The sequence below is a fragment of the Enhydra lutris genome, unplaced genomic scaffold (assembly GCF_002288905.1).
Source record: "Enhydra lutris kenyoni isolate GAN:26980312 unplaced genomic scaffold, ASM228890v2 scaffoldscaffold5, whole genome shotgun sequence".
NCBI lineage: Eukaryota > Metazoa > Chordata > Mammalia > Carnivora > Mustelidae > Enhydra > Enhydra lutris.
The window spans coordinates 44,727,534-44,750,643 of NW_019154089.1; the positions used below are offsets into that span (position 1 = coordinate 44,727,534).

At 48.6% G+C, this 23,110-nt stretch overlaps 1 protein-coding gene across 1 annotated transcript; it reads right to left on the minus strand.

Annotated features, from left to right (window-relative positions):
• Window positions 1–3,999: 3,999 nt before the first annotated feature.
• Window positions 4,000–20,922, minus strand: LOC111141285 (NIM1 serine/threonine protein kinase). The gene is made up of 3 exons (XM_022493736.1): window positions 20,631–20,922; window positions 6,983–7,251; window positions 4,000–4,889 (listed from the first exon to the last, which is right to left on the minus strand). Exons 1-3 carry the CDS (start codon window positions 20,920–20,922, stop codon window positions 4,140–4,142), a joined length of 1,311 nt encoding a protein of 436 aa, XP_022349444.1. The 3' UTR covers window positions 4,000–4,139.
• Between the last annotated feature and the right edge of the window lie 2,188 nt (window positions 20,923–23,110).

A 23,110-nucleotide genomic window follows, 5' to 3' on the forward strand; every position in this document is an offset into this window, starting at 1 on the left:
ACCCTGGGATCAGGACCTGAGCTGAAGGCAGCCGCTTAACTGACTGAGCCACCCGGACACCCGTATTCACTCATCATTCAGCAAACATTTGAAAACCTGATATAAGCAAGGCACTCTGGATTAAAAGAATTTTAAGACATATGGTTTTGCCTTCAAGGAGCTATTCATCTAGTATAGAAGAATTTATACCGAGAATTTATTATTCTTACACTTCAGACACAGACATTAGCTCCCAAATCAGGTAGTAAACATGTATAAACTTTGCCATAGGGGTACCTGGGTGGCTCAGTGGGTTGAGCCTCTGCCTTCAGCTCAGGTCATGATCTCGGGGTCCTGGGATCGAGTCCCACATCGGGCTCTCTGCTTGGCGGGGAGCCTGCTTCCTCCTCTCTCTCTGCCTGCCTCTCTGCCTTTTGTGCTCTCTCTCTGTCAAATAAATAAATAAAATGTTTTAAAAAAAGAAAAAAATAAATAAAAATAAACTTTGCCATAAATATTTATGAAGAGAATTACTATGTTTTCCTAAAAGCAACCTAAGATTAAGAGTTACCAATTAAAGATTAAAAGCAAATCTAAGAGTCCATATAGAATGGCCTGTTATCAGCAAGAGCCTCCAACCTAAGAGCCACATGTTTTAAGATTGATTTATTTGAAAGAGAGAATGAGCATGAGCAGGGGAGAGAGAGAGGGAGACTCTCAAGCAGAACCCAACCGAGCTTGGAGCCTGACCGGGGCTCGATCCCATGACCGCATGAGATGTTGACCTGAGTCAAAATCAAGAGTTGGACACTCGTACCCAGCCGAGCCACCTGGGTGCCCTTAAGAGCCCCATGTTGCTGGTGCTCCCAGGGGTTTTAGAGGTTTTGCAGTGGTGGTAAAACTGGACTAATCACCTCTAAGAGCCCTATCCACTCTCAGGATTGTATGAATTAGGAATTAACCCTTATTATCTTCTAGCCCTGTTCGCTCATATCATCATGTCATGTGTAGATTCAATACTTAGTGATAATTTATTTTCTGTCCCTCTGGGTCATTTAGAAAATGGGCTAGTGTTCTTTCTGTAAGGTCATTTTTGCAAATTCTTCCATCCTAATTAATGCTTGTTGGAATTTATGCTCTATTTGGGCACTTAATTTTTTTTGAACATTTTGGCTTTTGTTTTTATGAATACTAATGAGTAAGTTTAAGATTCACAGGAGATAAAACTCACACAGCTGCAAACAGCTACTTTTGATACTCCTGTGACTCAATGGAAACACTTCATGTCATGTCTCCTTGAAATGTCGTGAGAGAAACACTGAAGGGGTCAGTAAAGCACGGAACGTAATAAGATCTTTAAATAATTTAGAGCTAGGTAATCTTGACATAAAAATGAACACTTTCTTTAAAATTTCTAGCCACTACTTTTTTTTTTATTATTACTATGTTCAATTAGCCAACTTAGAGTACATCATCAGCTGAATGGGAAGAAATCTAGCAACTACTTTTAGTTAAACCCTGAGTTCTTCATTTTTTTCCCCTGATTGTTGGTCAAAGTAAATAGTTGACCTATGATTCCTCTCCCCCACAAAAAATTATTATAAAGGTAGTAATTTGATGCTGAAAATTATGGATACCAATCCTCAGGAAGTTTATAGATCATCAGGGCTTCAGCTTTTAATAAGAAACAAGTTTTCATTTTAAATATTTAGAAATAAAAAAGAATTCATCTTTGTCCTAGTTCATCATTGCATCTGCATCTATAGTTAAAAAGAGAATAAAAGTTTTGTTAGACTAATTTTGCAAAAGCGTCCCCGTGCCTCCTTGCCTTCCAGATGCTGTTAAACTAGCACTTCCAACCCATCTTAGCAAACTTTGTTGAACTTTGGGGCCTCATCTCGAGACTTGCTTCCTCCTTGAAGGCTGACTGGACCGCCTTACTCTGCAGTGAGCACATTTCACTCTGTGTGTCACGTTTATTATTCAAATAGGCTTGCAACCTCCTAGGGGATCTGTTCCCTGCCTACTTCAAGTCAGTACCACACTCACCAAGGTTTACATCTACCTGTTTTCATCTATCCTGTCTTCTCCATTCCTTACATGTGCCCAGTTCATTCGTCCAGCCTTAGAGCCTTTGGTTTATGTATCCAAACCCCTAGGCCCCAAATCAGATGCTCTCTGGCCTGCCCTCAGCTCCAGCCACAGGTGTGGCAACTGTTTCCATTCAGTCTTCAACCAGGATCTCAGAGAATACCCAGCACCTTCCTTTGGATTCCTGCTATGTACCTTTCGCTGTACCTTCACTGCGAGACTCCCACAGAACTCACTTGGTATAATTTTCACAGCCTGGAAGTACAGTTCCCATGGAACCACCCTTAACCAATGGTGGACATTTGGCTGGCGGATAAGTGTTTCCTCCTTTCATCCCTTAGGTAGACAGTTCTGAGAAGCATTCCAGAAGGTTCCTCTTGGAAATCCTACAGAATCGACTACCAGTTGCCCATGGCCAATTTGGCAGTGCGTCCCTGCATTGGCTTCCCTCTTTTCTGTGTAACTCCTGCACACCTTTTGCATCCTGGGCTCGTTTCCCAAATACGTGAGTTGCATGTAAGCTTTTGTATCGGGCTTTTTTTATAATCCAGGCAAAGACAATCGGTACCCAGAACATCTCTGTTCTGGATCTGGATCCTCTGTTCGAGGATCTCGAGTGCAGATCCTCGGGATAGGTTGGAGCTGGTTTACTCACCTGTCAAGGCAATCAGCGCCACTGCCATCTGTAGTCGGCAGAATGTTGTAGCCATTCGACACCAGCTCCCCCCGCCCCCAGCCCCGCCATCCCCGAAGATGACTACCTCTGGAACTTGTGACTATGTTACCTTACTTGGTAAAAGCAAATGTGATGAAGGTTAAGGATCTTGAGATGGGACAATTATGCTCCATTGTCTGGCTAGGCCCACCCTAAGCATGTAGGTCCTTAAGAGCAGAGAACTTTTCTGGGCTGTGATCAGAGGGAGATGTGAGTACAGACCGAGGGCCAAAGAGATGCAACACTGCTGGCTTTGCAGAAGGAGGAGGGCGACCATGAGCCAAGGAACGTGGGCAGCCTCTAGAAGCACACACAGCGAGCAAATGGATTCTTCTCTAGATCCTGCAAAAAGGAACCCAGCCCCGATGCCACCTTGGTGTTAGCGCCAGGGAGACCTGATATGGACTTGTTTCTACCTCAGAACTGTCAGTCATTCGCGTTGCTTAAGCAGCGACACTCGTAGTAATTTGTTAACAACAGGACATAAGGGGCTGTTGCTGAGCAGACGCTGACCAGCCCTGGCATGTGGGAACAGCACGATGGCCACCCAGACTCCTGTCTCGGTGCGGGTGGATGAGGGCTGGTGGGCTTTCCCAGCACCCGTGGCGCTTGACCAGCAGGGGCCTGTGAGAAAGACTGTGCGCTTGGCTAGTTTTTATTAACTGCTCGGGAAGCCTGGGGTAAAAATACAGGCCTAGGTCAGCCCCCTCCCACCTCCAGGCCCACTGGGACCGGGGATGAGGAGAGCCTGACCTCCCGAAGCCCAGGGAAAAGTACCGGAAAGAGGCCTGGGGTCTAATCAGGCGGTTGGCTGAGCTGCAGATGGGATGAAACACTGTCCTGACAGTTATCAAAGTCAGAGCCTGAATAGGAACAGATTGGGACACTGGGGCCTAACTTAGGAACAACAGTGTAGATGTACCCGAACACACTGATGTGTTCAGGTGTTCAGACGTGTAAGGCCCCTAACGTGGGGCTGGCAGGAGCAGCTGCCACTATCTCGCACTGTACTTACATGGTTTCTCGTCAGTGCCTTTGTCCAGCCCTGGAACATCCTGCACAGGGGAGCAAGGGCCCAGCCCGTCCCATTGCTCGCTCTTTCCTCCACACCTGGAAGAGTGCCTGGTTAGTGCCTAGGAGGCACTGGTTAAGTATTTCTTGATTACACAAATGAATGACTGCTCGAGGTTAAGAACAAGAGAGCAAATCTAGACTTTGTTGGAAGGGGGGGAAATGCATATTTTAAATTTAAATTTATTTAAAAATTACAAAAATGTCTCCACCCAAGTTGTCCATGAAAAAATTTAAAAGCAGCAACAATGCTCTTGGATAATGACCAGCAGTTTAACGCAATTTATAAAATTGAACAAAACTTAGATGTGTGTCTTATGCCTCTATAGACACGGGACCCTTTCTTTAGGTCCCTTTCTTTAGGGTCCGGCAGCAGCATTATCGGGACGCTTTCCAAAGCCTTCTTCCTTTGGACTCTGTGCAGGACGATCCGGTAGACGCCCGTGATGGAGCTCCGGGCGTCTCTCCCTTGGTTGTTGCGGATGTGCTCTTCCGTAATACCCAAATGTTCTAGAGCGCTTTTGACCTCATTTTCTTCTTCTTTGAGGGTGCCGGTTTCAGACAGATGTTTGGGGTCCAGCTGGAAAGGTTCCAGAGGGGTGGGGTACGGCACCCCCTGCATCCACTCGTTGCTCATGATGGAGTCGAGGCCGTGCCTGTCGGCGGGCACGGGCTGGAGGACCCCGCGGATGAGGCGGAGGCAGGGCGCGGACACGTGCGGGGGCACACTGTACGCGCCCTCCAGGATGCTCTTCTTCAGCTTGGCCACGGTCTCTGCCCGGAAGGGCATGGTGCCGGTCACCATGAAGTACAGCAGCACCCCCAGCGCCCAGATGTCCACATAAACGCCCACGTAATGCTCGTCCCGGAAAAGCTCGGGCGCGGCGTAGGGGGGCGACCCGCAGAAGGTGTTGAGCATTTCGCCTTTTTTACTTACGGTGCTGAATCCAAAGTCACCCACCTTCACGCAGGTATTATTGGCATAAAATACGTTTTCTGCCTTCAGGTCTCTATGAATAATTTGGTTCTCGTGCTGTGGAAGAAGACATGGGGAGAAGTCATCGTTTTCAAGGTAGAATACCAACACGAAAATAATAAAGGCGTCAGTTGCTCTGATGTTTCACTGTTGTGAAGTGATGATGGGGTAATAACAGCAGTTCCACGGATGTCAACTTAACTCAGACCTGTGAAATCCCCCACCCCCCACCCGCCTGCCCTGTCCTGACGCTTAGCAAACATGACACCCCCTCGAACACACCAAAGCTTCTGTTCTTCCATGGGACAATGGCAGGAGTCTGTCCCACACATGGGACTTGGGAATTAGTGCCAGAAATGAGGCCTGGATCTTTCAAAACTGCATGTTCTGAAACACAGTGAAACTAATCATTCCTATTTGAGGCCATAAATTTTTTTTTTTTCCTGGCTGAGCCGTCTCTTGACGAGGGCCAACACCAAGACGGTTCAGAACCCTTCCCCAACTTTTCAACCATGCATCTTTGTGGGGGGTCGGGGGGGGCTCCTTTGTCTTTATAGAATTCAGTAGAAAGAAAGAAAGGCTATATTTGGCAAGGTTCTAGCAGCAGGTCCCGCTGTGGGTGGCAAGCACATGCCCCACCCCCACTCTCATGTTCTGGATCCAGACAGACAACCTTGGGACCCCTGACATCCTTAGTCCCCAGGGCTCTTGGGAGTTGGTTTAATGTTACTTTGCTGGGCTTCCTGGGGTAAGAATCCAGGCTTTGGAGCCTGGTGGCTTGGTTAATTCTGGGTTCAACAATACAGGCTGTGTAATATGTTTTTTTCTCTGTAAAGTGAGACAGCGACAGCCACCTGCACGAGTGCTGCATCTGAGGTGCTCAGCAAGGTCCTGGCACGGGGTCAACACACTCAGCGGAACCCGGATCTACATCCATGATCCTCCCTTCCTCTCTTCAGAAACCAGGCAGCTGGGAGAAATGTCAGGGCACAGAGCTACAGGGGACTCAGCCTGATTCTCTTTAGCTCTCCCACCCAATTTCCTTTCTATGGAGGATGTAGAAGACTCTTCCCATCTGTTCTGTTGTTTGATGTGTGTCCTGCCCACTCCCTGGGCCTGGGAAATTTCACGGCAGCACAGGGCCACTCGAATGCCACCCGTGGCACTGCGAGTCTGAAACACCCACCGCCATTACAGTCGGGCTCTTCTCTCTTGCTCGTTTTTTCCCCTCCCCTTCTCTCTCCTGATGCCTGTCTTGGGGCTCCAGGTCACTAATTTCCCTCTAGTGATTGGTTCAGGAAGTCTCTGGTCCCAGCCTCACCCCACGGAGCCCAGTCAGAGGAATGAACTCGAAACAGGTTCTCAGCTCACACAGTCCCCAGACAAGTGTTTCTTTTCTACCATCTGGGTAAAGAGGACAGCTCAGACTTGTGGACTAACGGAGCCATGGAGGTGGTGGTCAGGCCCGTGCCTCAAGCTCCTCTGTGTGCGCACAATACGGCCAATGGTGGAGAGGGCAAGTGAGAACCAGCTCTTGGAGGAGCTGGGAGGTGTGGTTTAGGAGTCCAGATTTACCTAAAGAAATAATCAGGGAACTAAGGTAAGAATAGTATCACCAAATGTTAATTGGAAGAGCATGGAGGCAGCCAGAGCTGGAGGAACTCACCAAAGGCAGGAAGGATCTGCATGAGCTGATGTGAGATTGAAGAATATTCCAGAGAGAGGGAAAGCTGAGCAGAGACATGAAGGGTGGATGGGATTTGGAATGTGACATGGTTAGAGGGGACAGAGCATCCTACACACCCACAGACATGAAGACAGGGCCAAGCAGCAGAGAGGAGCTGGCTCTCTGGTAGTGGAGTACAGGTGAGAAATGGCGGTGGCCAGGGCCTGATGAGAGTCATCTCGTTCCTGGAAGCGACTCCTGCCAACTGCCCCAAAAGCCAGGAGGCTGCCGTGTAACTGGAGATCCCTGGGTGTTGCTTCAAAGGCGAGTGTGATCTCATCCAGACTTTGGACTCTTACAGATGGGACACCTGCCAGCTCTCCTGGGACTAAAGCCTCCCGGAGGCCCGGCTGGTGGTGAACCAAAGCCCATGCTCCACTGCGGGGAGTGTGGGAGCAAGACTCCTCTCCTCACCCCCACTCACCATGTGCTTCACGGCAGACACAATCTGGGAGAAGATGAGCTTGCTTTCCGGCTCTGAGAGCTTCCCTTCGGTGCTAATTTTTCCAAAGAGTTCCCCACCCCCTGCATATTCCATGACCAAGTGGAGCTTGGACAGGGTCTCCACCACTTCGTACAGACGGATGATGTTGGGATGGTGCAGTTTTTCCATGCTGGAAATTTCACGGGATAGTAGCCTTTGGGTTTTCTGGTCTAGCTTGGTCTTGTCCAGGATCTTAATGGCCACCTTTTCTAGGAGGAAAAAAAAAAAAAGTCAAAGGATGTGCCAGGGTTCATAGGCGCATAGAGATTTTTTGAACAGGGAGGGAGCTAGATTGGCCCCTTTATTTCACTAGACACGGAGGGTGAACGGCTGTTCCCAAGCTCACAGAGCTCTTCAGTGGTGATGACAGCTGTTCTCAAGTTGACATCAGTCCTCGTCCCTTGGGTCAGGGTGAGTCTTCCACACACAGATTTTGATGCCAACTTCTGCCTTCCAAGGAAGTTTCAGTTTGATGATATTTATCTAATTTCCTGGATAAAGTGAAAGATTTTTGCTTAGCCCAGACAGGCCCTCCTGATCAGACCCAACCTATGTCCTCTGCCTCGCCAGGCATCACCCCTGTCCACAGTTACCCCTGCCCCACAGAGAGCTGTAGTCCAACCATTACACAACCGCTTGTTGTTTCTGAAAAGCGACAGCACATCCCAGTCTGGGACCTGTCCCCCATCTGGAACATTTCCTCTATCTGGCTCGCCACTGCTTCCCTGTTCTTTACGCAGGTAAGGCCTGATGAGCCTTGTGGGCCAGCCTCGGAACCAGCCTCTTCCAGGACATTCTGATATCCGTGTGTTCTCTGTATGATAATCTCAGCACACTGGCCTCTACATGTTGATTCCTCCCTCCTACTCCTTCTCTCGTGGCTACATTTTATCTGACTTTGTTCATGCCAGGCACATAACATCACTGTGCAGTCCACACCGGCGCTCAGTATGTGCCGAGTCCCAGGTGGGCACGAGCCAGGATGTGGGATGGGTCGCCAGTCTGATCGTTCCAGACTGTAATTTGCTATTACGTATTGACAGTCCTCAGAATGGCTGCACATTTTGACCTAGCCATTTCACCTTTGACAATTAATCTTTTTTTTTTTTTAAGATTTTATTTATTTGACAGAGAGATCACAAGTAGGCAGAGAGGCAGGCAGATAGAGATGGGGAAGCTGGCTCCCCGCTGAGCAGAGAACCCAACGTGGGGCTCGATCCCAGGACCCTGAGATCATGACCTGAGCTGAAGTCAGAGGCTTAACCCTCTGAGCCACCCAGGTGCCCCGACCTTTGGCAATTAATCTTAAAGAAATCATAATCGTCTGACATGTGTACAAGACTAGACGTGGAAGGAGACTTCTGTGATGTCAGGAACAGCATCCAGCCAGAGAGAGGGTTAAAATGATGTCTGGTTCATATGTCTCTGTAACAGTACACCGAGCAGCTAGCCACATGATGTGGATCCTTATTAAAATGAAGAGATGTTCAATAGAGAACAAGTGAGAAAAAATACAAATACACATTTGCATACATATACACTTATACAAATACAAAATACAAAAATATCTGGCAAGTAATGCACCAAAATGTTTAGAACAGTTATTAATAATGGGATCATGGGTGGTTTTTAAAAAAAATTTTTTTTATGTATCTATATTCTCTAATTTTCCTACAATTAATTTATACGATTAACATAAATTGTGTAATAGAAGTGGTCAATGTTTGAAAATGATGAATGTACTCCAAAGTAAAACAATTCATTTTTTGGTTCGAATTGGACCGGACTTTCTATTAGGTAAGGAAAGAAAGTTCCAGGAAAGTAAAAGAGAAAACAGGATTGCAGGGTCCCACTTGCAAAACAAGTGTTTTGAAGAACTTTGGCACAGTGGTTGTAGGCATGAAAACCGATGCGGCTGGCTTGAAATCGGAGCCCTGCTGGTGCTGAAGGTAGGTTCACTAGGGCTTCTGGAATGGAAAGGGGCAGGGTCCACTGGCGTCTGATGTGACCCCACCCACTCTGGTGGAGGCAATACTGGGGAAGAAGGCGATGAGCCATAAGGGAGAAGAAACCCTTGGGGTTTGCATAACCTCTGCAGGCAGCGAGTCCCAGGGACGGACTCCCACCACTGAGCCCGGAGGGGCATGCCATTGCCCAGCTCGCGGCTTTTCTACCCTTCAGTTTTTAGGAGTAAGATTCACTCGAGCTGCTTCCCAGAAACAGGAGCTTTAGGTTTGGGTAGCTGATAGCTGAGCTGCTGTTGTACGAGCTGGAATAAAGAGCACCATCCTTGAATCTGGCAGATGGCCTGCAGAAGAGCCTGCCCTGCTCTCCCTTGATCCTGACCCCAACGTCTGCGAGGGTGCGCGTCCCCTCTGAGGCTTGGCTGGCAGCCACAGCCGGCCTCCCACACTGTGGGCACCCAATGACCAGGTCATGGAGCGGTCAGGCTGCTGTCACAAGCCTCCCTGGATCACAAGCCTCCCTGGAGCACAATCCTAGTCTTATTTCTGTTCAACGTTTGAGTGGCTGTTGGCAAGGCTGGCGTCCCAGGGTCTGGGCTAGAGTAAGGCAGGAGAGGGACTGTGGGGGCCAGGGGGCGGGGGGCAGGGGGCGGAAAGTGGAGCTTCTTTACACTCCATGCCCTGGGCACCCCGGGGCCTCGTGCTCCTCCCCACCCACTTCCTCCACTGTGTGTTAAATCAGATGCTTGCCATGCTTCATACCATGAAGGGATAATCCTAGAACCCACTGTAGAAGCCTGGGTACTGGGAATGGTCATCAAATGGCAGAAACTGCCCTTCCAGGAAGAGTGAGGTCTCCACGTCCACTCCTCCGGCGGGCGGTCAGCGAGTGCAGCGGAGCACTCATGTGCACCAGGCAATGAAGAAGACACTGTTCCTAGTCCAGTGAGGGGCAAAGACTGAAAAAAGCCCCTATTACAAGTGCAGCCCAAGTGAGGAAGGAGTACACCTTTCTGGGAAAGGACCCTTGAGCTGTGGCCAAGAGGTGGGCCGGGCCTGGGCGAGGGAGGACGTGTGTGTTCAAGGACGTGAGGGGAGCCCACTATCCTGGACACAGAGAATGAGGGGAGTGGGCCCAAACCAGCCTTGTGTGGTCAGCAGCAGCAGAAAACCCAGGACCTTAGAGGCTTTTTCAAGAAAGGCAGACTTTATCTGGTGGACAGCGGCAGACAGTCTGTGGGTTTCAGGGGGAGTATGATCATCTGATTTCCATGTCAGAATGAACACTCTGGCTGCACTGTGGGAAGTGGACAGAAGATCTGAGAGCAGCCTGGTGGTTTAGGTGGTGATTATAGCAATCCCACAGAGAGGACCCTCTTGGTGCAGGCACGGGAGCGAGAGAGAGAGAGAAAGAGAGAGAGAGAAGAAAGTAACCCTCTCTTTCTCCAAATCTAGTGGAGAGTCTGACACAGGTCCCATGTAGTAGGCAACACATTCCTTAAACTAGGACTTGCAAGCTCCAGTATCTTGAGGGGGCCAGGGTGGAGATAGGGTGGCACACTTATTGGAAGGCAATAGGGATTAGTGGGGACTGTGGAGTGCTGAGGAGTACATGCCCCAGTGCAAACTCCACTCCAGACAGTTGTCCCTGTTTAGAATGGAGACTCAGTGTTGTCAGATCTGAATTTTTTCAAGAGAAGCCAGACATCATTTTTATGCACATGTTCCAATTGCTAAGTATCAGCAACAAATTCCCATTTTTAGACCTAGAGTGGACCAAGCAAAATCTGTCTGTGGGACCAAAGGGACAAGGGGGGAAAATAGATATCAGAACACAGAGTGCTGTGTAGAGAAGTTTGCCATGAGAAGTGCTGAGAACTTCCTTCCAGACACTCAGCCAAGCTGAGCCAACCTTACCGTCGTGAGAGGCTAGGAGAACAGAGATCAAACCTCCCTCTCCTTCCTTTGGTCCCCTGCAAGAGACCAAAGCCAACTGGCACCCAGAGAACTAAGGAGACTTGACGCAGCCTGGGACAGAGAGCAGAAGGAGGGTGGAGAGTGGATCTGGGGAGGAGGTAGAAGGTGGCCCGCACAGCAGGGTAACAGGGGACCGGTGTGAGAGGTAATGTGGGCATAAAGCAGCAGGCTGTGACCCTAGACTGGGGTCAGTGAAGACTCATAGGCCTTTCTCTGGAATCTGTTAGCTAGAGGAAAGTAGAGGAGAGGCGATAAGAGGAGGTTCTAATGGTAGGGACGTGTAGGAGAGATCTCGAACCAGGAAAGACCCTGATACCCTAGGGTATTGGTCTATATAGCTTCTGATTGGCTTTATCAATAAAACACCTTTGAGCACTACTCTAGTATATATGTTTAGACATTGTATGCATGTATTACTAATACACACATTTTAAATACATGTAAGCATAGATGTTAAAAGATAGAATGACAAACATAAATGACAATTCTAATATTGTCTTCCGTCATCCGGTGAATCATGTTGGGCATCCCCTGGGGACTGCAGACCCTACTCTGGAGACCACTCAGGGTCACCAGTGACCCCCAAGTTGCTAAAACAGATAGTCAGTTTTTAGGCTTTATCCCTCCCCCTTGAAACATTTTTTTTATCACTTGGTTTCTAGGGCAACACACACTCCTGACATTTCTCCTAGCTCTTTTTTGTCTTTTTATTACTGACGTGCAGTTGAATATTATGTTATATTGGTTTATGTTACAAATATAAATATGAATATGATGTTATATTCGTTAGGTGGATCCGTAGTGGTTCGAGTCCCACACATGACTTAGCGCTCACCTCCGTAAGGAGTCACCATACGACGTTATTACATCACCACTCACTACATGCCCGTGCTGTGCTTTTCCTCTCCGTGGCTTATTGTATAACTGGAAGTCTGTACCTCTTAATCCTCTTCGCCTCTTTTGCCCATTCCCCCACCCCCTTGCCTCTGGCAACCACCAGTTCATTCTCTGTATTACTTCATTAATTAATTAATTTGTAAAGACTGATTTATTTATTTTGGAGAGAGAGAGAGCATGTGTGCAAGTGGGGGAGGGGGCAGAGGGAGAGGGAAAGAATCTCAAATAGACTCCCTGCTGACCGTGGAGCCCAACGCGGGACTGAACCTCACAGCCCTGAGATCATTACCCTGAGCCAAATCCAGAGTCTGATACTCAACCGACTGAGCTACCCAGGCATCCCATGTTCTCTGCAGTTAAGAATCTGTTTGTTTTGTTTTTAGATTCCACCTATCAGTGAAATCACATGGTATCTCCTGCTTCTCCTACTTCCAAGTCTCATTGCTGTGTCCTTTCATCTCCATAGCCTCTGAATGTTGGCTGCCTGAAGGCGTCGTCCTTGGACTCTTTCCCTCCAATCATTTCCTTAGTGATTCCAGATGTATAAACACGTCTGCCTATATGATTTCTCCACTTAGTCATCTTAGTTTGGGTTCTGCCTGAAGCAGAGCCTGAGGCTGGGATTCAGGTGGACAAAGGAGGTAACCTGGGAAATACGGGTAGAAGAATGAGGAACAGAGATGGAAAGAAAAGATGGCCAGTAAATGGTGTGTTACTAGGCAAGTTAGCAGTCACCCTACTAAGAGTTACATGCCTAAATACCACGAGAAGAGCTGGGGTATTTATACATCAACTACTGCCAGTGATGGTTGTCAGCTGCTCAGGGGGATATAAATTCCTGTTTATTTCTGGCCTCCCGTGCATGTGGGAAGAGCAGGCTCCAGCAGCGAGAGAGCCCAGAGGCTAGGAGATGGAGAGATGGGCACGTGGGGGGAGGTCAGGCTTGCACGCACTGATGTGGTAAGGTGTTAGGAGACATGGGGGAGGGAGGAGGCACCCTCGGCCGTGTGTGTGTAATAGATGTGTAACAAGCATGCACAACAGAACATGTTCAATACTGTGCTCCCGATCTCTCCCTGCCCCAAACCTGGCCCTCCCACAGTCTCCCCGGTGTCAGCAAGTGGACACTCTAGTCTTACACTTGCCCAAACCACAAGTCTTTGAGTATCTGAGTCCTCTTTAACGTTCCGCTTTGAATCCGTCAGCAGATCCTGTTGTCTCCACCTTCTAGACACAGCAGGAATCCAGCCGCTTCTCCACACCCCACTGCTACCTTCCTGCTCTGAGCCACCGTTCCCTCTTGCCTGGATGACTGCACTACGCTCCTCACTGATCTCTCTCTTTCTACCTTTGACCCCTTGCAGTCTATTTTCAACCGAGCAGCCAAGGTGATCCTATTAAAGCATAAGCCAGATCGTGTGAGGTCTCTGCTCCCTCAGAGGGCTCTGGTTTCATTCAGAGGAAAAGCCAGAGTCCTTCCTACGACATAATGACCCCACACGATCTGGTCACCGCTGCCGCCTGGCCTCATTCCCCTGGCCATTCCCAGAGTACCACAGGCGTCCTGCCTCCTCAGGCATGCTGTCCCCTCCGGCTGACGACGCCCTCCCCCACATCAGTGGCCAGAGACCGTATTTCTTTCAGGTCAGTGATCGCCCCCTCAGTAAGGCTGTCCTGGCCAACTTACCAAAAATGTGGCCTCACTGTTCCCTATCCTCTACCTCGATTTCCCTCTTATCACTTGTCACTACGGAACAGAGTGAGTACTTTCCTGGCACCTTCGTCTGTCTCTCCCCATTGGAATATAAGCTCCATAGGACAGAGGTTGTTGTCTGATTTGTTCATCATTGTACCCCCAGTCCCTAGAAGAGGGCCTGTTACAGAGGAGGAGCTCGACAACTAGTTGTCGAATGAATGCTCTCACCAGCCCCACAAGAACCAGGTGAGGAATATTATCACAGAGTAAACGCAGTTTGGCACTGAACTTTTTCATTTACTATTTTCTTTGTTCCAGGCACCTTCCATGTTCTCATGGACTTTTCATAGTCCTGATTTTTAATGGCCGTATCACCTTCTATCCAGCGTATATGCCTTCATTTACCTGACCATTTTTATATTGTTGGATCACATCGGTGATTTCCAGTCCTTTGCACTAGAGATAATACCATGGAGCATTTTTGGGTTCCAGTATTTCTATTATTGGACTTATTTTTAGGATGGGTTCACCAAAGCCACTAAGCAACCATTTTTAAAATAAGAAAACAAGCTTTACTTGCTTTTTTAATGAAGATTGTTCAAGAGGAGATATTACTTCTTTTAAGGCTGTGGGCCTTCTCTGTGAAGCTTGACTCAAGACTGCGTTAATCTTCAGTCCTGTCTGCCAAGAAGGGGCCGCAGAGAGGACCTACCAGAGGACACGGCTATGCATTACTTCCTTGAAAATCTCTTCTCTGCCACTGCTGGGTTTTTATGAGACGTTCTACATTAATTTAATTCACCAAATACTTGTTGAAAGTTATTATTTATAACTACTGGGGAGAAACTCTAAGGATCAAAATGCTTCAGTGACACCAAGGAGCCTATAACCAGAAGACCCAAGATTTTCACTATCCCCTGAATTTCTTAAGCCCCAAATCTTTATTTCCTATTCATACTTTCTTTTGAGCTCCAAGCTGGCTGTTGGACTCCATGTCAGTGCCTCCAAATCTTTACTCTAAAATCCCGTTTCTTCTCCTATAGTCACTCTCCACTGCTGAGTCATTAAAGCTGGAAACCTGGGGGTCATTTTCAGTACCTTTTCTCTTTTCCTGCTCTCAACCATGCAACTCACCACAGGCTGTTCCAGTATCCTGAAATATTTCTCAAATGCTTCCCTTTCCCTCCATCCTTTCTGTCACTTCTTTGCTTTGTTTTTTAAATTTTTTTTGTGAGGTAAACAAATCCTTTTTTTTTTTTTTTAAGATTTACTTATTTTAGAGAGACAGTGAGAGAGATCAGGGGGAGGGGCAGAGGGAGAGAGACTCTTGGGCAGACCCCCGCTGACCATGGAGCCCAACACAGGGCTCGATCCCACGACCCCAAGATCATAACCTGAACTGAAAGCAAGAGTCAGATGTTCCACCAGCTGAGTCACCGTGGTGCTCCTCTGTCACTTCTTTAGTTGAGATGGACATCGTCATTCATCTGAACCATCAGACTAATATTTTTTCTGACTTCTCTGACTTTTGTCACACTCCAATTTGCTTTCCTCACTGAAAACTAATCCTATTAATCACCTGTATGAATTTCTTGCTTACAGTTCCTCAGTGGCTCTCCAATACCTAAATGACAAACCCCAAATGTGCAAGGAGACTCTCCAGGGTCTCGTCCCTGCCTGCCTCACCCTCTGGGTCTTGCTTGCTTTATTCCTTTTAAACCTCCCATGGCTCCCCTCCCTGGCTCATAGGTCCTTGCCCTTCATAAACCTCAAGGCCTACTGCAAGCCCGTCCTGCTCAGGACCCTCTCCTGCTGCCCTCGGGTGCACGGAGCACACCCTTTGGCCTTACCCTGTGGCAGCTCCTACAATTACAGCCCGTCTCCATGACCTACCTCGAGTTCCCAACAGGCTAGAACTCTATCTTACTCATCTAAGGCCCAGAACAAAATATGGGCCCAGGATAGTTTATTATATTTTTAAAAAGGAAGGGTTGGGGGATTATGAATGAACAGATGAATAAATAAATTGAGAGAAAAGAAGGGTTCTAGAAATGTGAGACCAGACTGACAAACAGGAGGACCAGGGAAGAGGAGGTCAGGAAGGGCAGCAACAGAGAAAGGGACGGGCACCCGTGGCCTCATTTACTTTTGTTTGTGACAACAGATGGAAAATAAAATATCCAGAAGCCGAGTGCATCATCTCTTTTGAGAAATTTCTAATCAGCTTAAAAGGGGACTCATAGCTGCCCTATCAGCTTGCCAGGCCCAGGGAAATCTGAGCTGTTAGCTATAAAAATAAACTCCAGCCAACAGGGGCCTCTCCTGGAGCCTTCTTCCTAGAGATCCATCCAGAACAGCTGGGACCCTATAAAACTACCATCCTAGGGGGGCACCTGGGTGGCTCAGTGGGTTAAGCCTCTGCCTTCGGCTAAGGTCATGATCTCAAGGTCCTGAGATCGAGCCCCGCATTGGGCTCTCTGTTCCGTGGAGAGACTGCTTCCCCGCCCCCCCACCCCCCGCCTACTCGTGATCTCTCTCTCTCTCTCAATCTCTCTGTCAAATAAATAAATAAAATCTTTAAAACAACAACAACAACAACAAAAAATACCGTCCTAGGAGCTGCTCCCAGTACCCAATCCCTCTGCTTTCCTGAGAACCCCTCCACTGTCGCATCTAGGTTGCCCACACTTCCTAGAAAACCTGATGACAGTTCTGGGCCAGCTGGCTTTGTATGGGGACCACATTCACACAATCACTGTCCATGTGACATGGTCTGATGCGGCCGGGCAGTGAGACAGCTGTTTGAAATGCCCAGCGTGGCTTTCTAAGCTGCTCACTAAGCCACTTCCATCTCTCCTCTTTCAGAAATGAAGGTTTTGGAGACATGGGGCATCTGTCTTTCCATTCCAGTCAGCTCAAGGTGGCCAAATGTCCCCCCTCCTTCTCTCAGGCCATCTCCCAGTCCAAGACTCCATCTCCCAGTACCTGAGCCCCCTTTCTCTTGCCTGAGCCCTCACATCCCTCGGCATATGGGCTCCCCACCCCAACTCCCTTCTCAGCTGCTTTCATTGTCACCTTCCAGCTGCTTCCTAACTAGGGCCTCACCGAAGGCAGAACCGCAGAAGAGAGGTGGGTGCAGCTCTAGGACCAGGCCTTTACAGGATGGGCCTAGAGGGGGAGGCCCAGGAATCATTTTTCAGTCGCTCAGTGACCTGTCCTTACATTATCTGTTGCTTAAACTGTCTCGTTGAGTCAATTTTCCCACTGCCTGGGCTTTGGGCCTTCCTCCCCTCTTTTGCACGTATGTCCCATAGCCGGAGGGTGACAGCCAACCTCTGACCCACGGGCTCCGCTGGGGCGGCTCGGCAGTGCGGAGCACATGTGGGTAAGGCCACTGACGCCCCAGCTTGCACAGAAGGAAAAGGCCATGTTCTCTGGAACTCAAGGAGCCAGAACTCAGTTTCCCAACACCGCCGCCGCAAAGCCTGTGGTGATCGAGCAGGCAATGATTACCTAAATCCCATTTCTGCTGCTCATCTCTTCTGCCCTCCTCACCGAGAAGCCTGTCTCCAGGCTCTCACTTTCTGGCTCCTGGCTCGTGCTGATTTCTTGCCTTGGCCGGTTATCGCCTCCGTGTCGATGTGTCCGTGGATTTGCTGCGCTCTCTACTACTCTCCCCTCCCGGAGACACCGGTCAGGACCTCAGACTCTGCTGACACGGTCGTGGGGTCATAGGACGCGCACCCTAGAGGCTGCAGCTGACTTGACGTGGGCGTGCCCTTGCACTCAGCGGCGGCCTGGCGTCCGCTGGCTGGGGAGCAACGGCATTCTCGGTCAGATGTGAGCTGGCACAGGACGAGGCTAGCGTACGGAGACGGGTAATAACGCCCGGGAGACCGTGCAGACGTGGGATCAGCAACAGCCATTCCTGGCCAGGAGTCTTCTGATAGCTACGCGGAGAAAGCCGCTCTGCGGAACGAAGTCTGAAGATGGAACACTTTCATCAGGGGAAGTAGAAATGAAAAACCGTGAGGCCCCGGAGAAAGGAGGGGTGGAAAGAGTAAGAGCTTGCAACTAGCTCTGCTTCTCCGCTGTGGGCGCACGGAACTCCCCGGTCCACGATGCCCCCCTTTTCACATGCGCTAATGTGAGTGCGCTTCTGTTCCATGAACCCAGGGATGTGTGACTCCGCAGGCCCAAAGAACCTAGACTTTTCTGAAATCAGACTAGTATTAGCATTTAATGAATACTTACCGGGTGCTCTGTCTAAGGCACACGGTAGATATTCAATATGTCACATGTTTAAGTTTTACTCATGAAGACACTGAGGCACAGAACTTGTTTAATAAAAAAGATAAAAAAGAATGGGAGGGGCGCCTGGGTGGCTCAGTGGGTTAAAGCCTCTGCCTTCTGCTCAGGTCATGATCTCAGCGTCCTGGGATCGAGTCCCGCATCGGGCTCTCTGCTCAGTGGGGAGCCTGCTTTCCTTCCTCTCTCTCTGCCTGCCTCTCTGCCTACTTGTGATCTCTGTCAAATAAATAAATAAAAATCTTTATAAAAAAAAAAAAAGAATGGGAATTCCACCCAAGTCTCACGGATTCCAAAGCTAGTAACTTCCCAGTATTTAGTGCGTGCCCTTCTGCTACTTAAAGACGCAACTGTCACTGAGGCACTGAGCAGGGAGACGGACTGGCAGGAAGGAGGCTGCAAGACGGACCCGGGCTACTTCCGCAAAACGAGAGGACCAGAGGAGGTCAGTGCTTCCCGGAGGGGAGCCTGTAACACTCGTGGGGGTGCGGAATGATTTTCGTGCAGGAAACCCGCCTTAGCCTGCCCTGAATCACTGCCTAAAAACACCATTCCTGTTAGAGTTAGTCTTTAATTCTCCTGAGTAACACAAATAGAAAGTCTCAGATTGGCTATTGGCATGGTTTACTTTCTATTACTTGGCGATTTTGCCTGAAAACTTCTTGAAAGTTGCTGATGAGTTCTCACCATACACAAAAAAATCCTAACTCTGTGAGGTGACAGATGTTTGAAGCAACTTCATTGCAAGAATCATTTTGCAACATATACAGATATAAAATCACTATGATGTATATCTTAGCCTGCCCAATGTTATATGTCAATTATGTCTCAACAAAACCGGGAAAATACATAAATAATAGAACTTTTACATTTGTTTGCATTGTACCTATTTTTACCATTACCTCTACTCAGAACAAGTGACATTGGTTTTTTGTTATATAAATAATATTACATTTCTTTTTGAAATAAGTTTATTTGAATAAAAATATTGAGTTGTACCAATGATGGCTACTATGTGCCATGTACTTTATATATGTTGTTTCTGATTTTCCCAACAATTCCAAGAATCATTCTCTCTATTTTATGGCTGAGGCAACTAGGGACCAAAGAGGAAGTGCCTAGTAAGGGACTGAAGCAGGATCTAAAACAAATTTGCCTGGTTCTGAGGTGCCTAGTCCCTCCACTGCCCCCACAATGTCTCCTCGCTGGTGGAATCCAACACCTGAACCCACACTCGGGAAATGGCTCCAAGTTGGCCACACCCGACGGCCTTGGCTCGGACTTCTGCCTCGCGGCCTGTCTGCTGCACTGGACATGCTCCTCTCCCGGTTTGCCTTCACCCACCTTCTCCTCTCCCCTTCCTGATCATGTCTTCTGCCTCAATTTCTGGCCTCTCTCTCCCCATGTCTTAGCCATGTCTCTCATTCTTGCTCCAGACCACGGGTCCCAATCAGATTCTCGTTACAGCACTAGATCTGCTTCTGCGGGTCAAGTCAGATGGTCCCCGGCTGCATTCTGTACGTGAGGAAGCACAGGCTCCCAGAAGTACTGGCATTTACCAGGGCAAGTCGGGAGAGTAGCCGAGACATGAGGACGTGCGGACCCAGACACCTGGTCTCCAAGCAAGATGGAAGGAGACTTGGAGCCCCAGTGACGTGGGAATACATGTGCACATGTATGTGTATGTATGTGCGGGTGTTTTTACATAGGGGCCAAATATAGGGATGGGATTGGGGGTCCGAGAAAAAGAAAACCAAAGACAACTCTAATATAAGAAAAGAGGGGCTCTGGAGATACGGTAGTAGGCTGGGGCCAAGGTGGGAAAATGTCGGTACAGAACTCGCAGGGACAGTGTGGAGTCCGTGGGCTTTAGGAAGTTGGTAAATTATACCAAGTTGCAAGTGTACTTTTCCTGCCTCCCAACTCCCTTATGAGCATCTCCAGGCTTCAGCTAAGTTTCAGGTGACACGTAGAAGTGCCCACACTGGGCTGGGCCAGCAAAAGGCTGCTGGGCTCTCTGCATAGTTCCTCCCTGAGGCCAGAGTGGCGGGCGCTGCTGGTCTGGGGTCCAGAGTGTCCAGAGCCAAGCCATCAGGAGTCTTTGGTAGAGAGCAAGGAGCCAAGCAACAATGAGGGGTACAGAGTAGACGGGAGCAGAGGTGGTCCTGAGATCCAAAGCCTTTCCTCCAGATATAATAGAAGCAGCAGCCTTGGGGAAGGAGGGGAGCCTGAACCCTCCTATTCACGGACAGTGGTGACCTGGGAGGTCTCCTGTGTCATCCTGTCACTCACACACACACACACACACACACACACACACACACTCACTCAGGTTATAAATAAGGACTTGGAAGATGAACAGCCCGGGAACCAAGCCACACCCACCCCACTTCTCCAAGGCCTGCCTGGAGAGGACAGAGACCCCTCACATGAAATGAGTTCGTCCATGTGGTATGGTGGAAGAGTTTTTAGAGTCAAAATCTTTCAAGATTGAACTGCCAAAACAATATTTAACCTCTTTTGATCTCAGTTTCCCTATCTGTAAATGGAAATAAAAATACTGACCTCACAGTGTTCCTTTGAAAATACACTGAGGTAATAATGGAAGGTGTGAGGGGACAACGCTTGTGACCCTCAGGGCCTCGGTGATGTCACTTCACCCACTGCCCTGGCCCTGGCCTCCAAACCCCTGCCGCAGATGAGCTCCCGGTACCAGGGGAGAGGATCCTGGAAGGTCAGATCCTACCTTTGGTTAGGGAGTGAATCCCGAGCTTGACTTGGGAAAAGTTCCCACTTCCAATCTCCCCTCGGATTCGGTAGAAGCCAATCCGTTTCCCCAGCGTGATCTCCCTCAACACCTTCTCATCTTGGGACATGTCCTGCATCAGCTTCTCAAAGGGTGTCAGCTGGCGGGGCTGCCCGTCCTCCTCGTCCTTGCTGCACTCCGTCCGGCAGCCGCTTTCCGCGCTCTCCCGCCGATCCCACCTGGCATAGTGGGGGGTCACCAGGCCGCCTCCATGCGCGTACACTGCGGTCATCGTCCACCACAGGCTCGCATCTCCGTCTCGGCCGAGAGGCTCCGATGGGAGGCAGGTGAGGAGCGGCGCCAGGGCCAAGGGGGTGGGCGAGGGGAGTTGGGGCCGGTCAGAGCCCCGCGTCCTCGACTGCCGGCCTGCAGAGCACGCAGTCCCCTTCGAGGCTTCAGGGAGAGGAGGGCAGAGGCGGACAGGCCGGCAGAGCCTGCCCCGCCAAGCCGAGAGCTGCCCCCCTCACTGCGGACATCTCACCCCTTCCTTCACGGTGCACCGCCCAGCGCTCACTGTCCGGCGCGCACACATCCAGTCACCGTAACCGCTTTCCTGTCTGGGCTCCAGGAACCTTCCGGCGGCCCATGCGGTCTGATGCTCTGTGGTAGGTGCCCGCGCCTGAGACAAAGGCTCCAGTTTGCTATTTCCTTTGACGGCCCGAGAATCTTCCACTCTGGTGTTTTAGGGCCCCTCGGAGGCCCCCAGGTCCCTGCTGCTGGCCTTCAGCTCCGACCCCCTTCATTTTGCACTTCTCCTGCCGGAGAGTTGCAGGGCCCCGGGGACCCAATGATCTGGACCCCAGGAAAGAAGAAACTTGCAAATCAGCCTTCTGGTCACACGGGCTGCTGCCGGAGAAGGATTAAGTCCCTGCCACCGTCACTTTAGCTGGCCTTTATTTAGATGAGCCTCCCTCTAAGCCGCGAGCTGTCTCAAAAATTTGGCCGGTGCTGATTCATCCTGAAAACAGAGAATGAGAAAATTTACTTGCCTATGCTAATGTACTGTACAGGATTTATAGTGAACATGAAACTGCCTTATAAGCATTGATCTAAAAAAAAAAAACCAACACTACACAAATTTCAGTTATGACTCTCGGTAGTAAATGTTTGATTATGCACAATTTACTAAGAAGAAAATGTACACACACACACACACACACACACACACTCCTCAAGCTACATTTTAGAAAAGCCTTCACAGCCTGTAAATATTTTTAGCAAAACTATTTTTCTGTTTCTTGACATTTAGGAAAATATGAATGTTGCCTTGAATTGTTTAAAGCCAGACTTTTAAAATAATAATATAGCACTAATGATGATAAAGATTTCCTATTAATACCAGTTTTCAAAAATTCTTACACTGATTTAAAAAACAATGTGTGTATTATATTTCCTGTTACACTGTATGTTTTTGTATAGATTTTCCTAGATTGGTTGCTCCCACTCTCTTTACTTGCCATTTTATGACAAAGGCTGATTTTTCTCCCAGCCTTATTTTCTGGGGATTTCTGATCAGGTTTTAGCTTCCAGGCCTGAGAACTCATTCTGAAGGTGCAGAAACAGAGGGTAGTGTTGCTGGAAGATAGAAGCTTATGGCATCCTCAGTGAAGAAATACTGTCCAACAGGAACATTGTCATGACTCTCCTGCACCCTCCAGGAAGAAATAATCTCTTTCCACCACACTCTGTGCATTTTCCAAAATGTCTTATCTCCATGAAGTGGGCACATGGTGTAATTCATCTGTATGTCTTGCTTCCCTCCTCTCTCCCTCAGCATGTCCTATATAAAGAAAGTGCATTGAATTTGATTTTTGGACTGGATCATGGAACTAAAAACCCAAAAAAACATGAGATTGCCATGGAAATGTAAATTTTGAATTCTGTTTGATATCACATTATTACAATTAAGTACAGAGTTGCTTATATTATTATTGTGGTTTAATATGGGGTTGCCAAATAAAGATAAAGAAAGGAAAGAGTAAACTGCCACCCAGTTCTGTTCCTTTTTTGGGACAGGGTTTGAGGAAGCTAGAAGAAGGGTAAGGAAGAAAGTTTTAAAAGGGACCAGGTATTAGCAACCACACACACATCTCTAGGTTAGAGTTTGATTAGGATGTCTTAAAAGATGTTCTCAAGATAAAAGATCCTTAATTAAGTTGAGGAAAATCTACTCATTGGTTCTTAAGATTTCCGGGGTCACATGCTCCTTTGAAATTCTCACAGAATCTATGACCCTATCCCTTAGAAGTTAAAAGCATGAGCATATAATTTGCATCCAATTTTAAGGGGTTAACAGACCCTCTGAAACCCATCCTCAGATTAAGAATCTCTAGGAAGATCAAGTGGCCCTAGATTTCCTCAGATCCCCGGCGGACAGTTTCCACACAGATGAGAAGCGCAGTGACATTCATTATAATTCT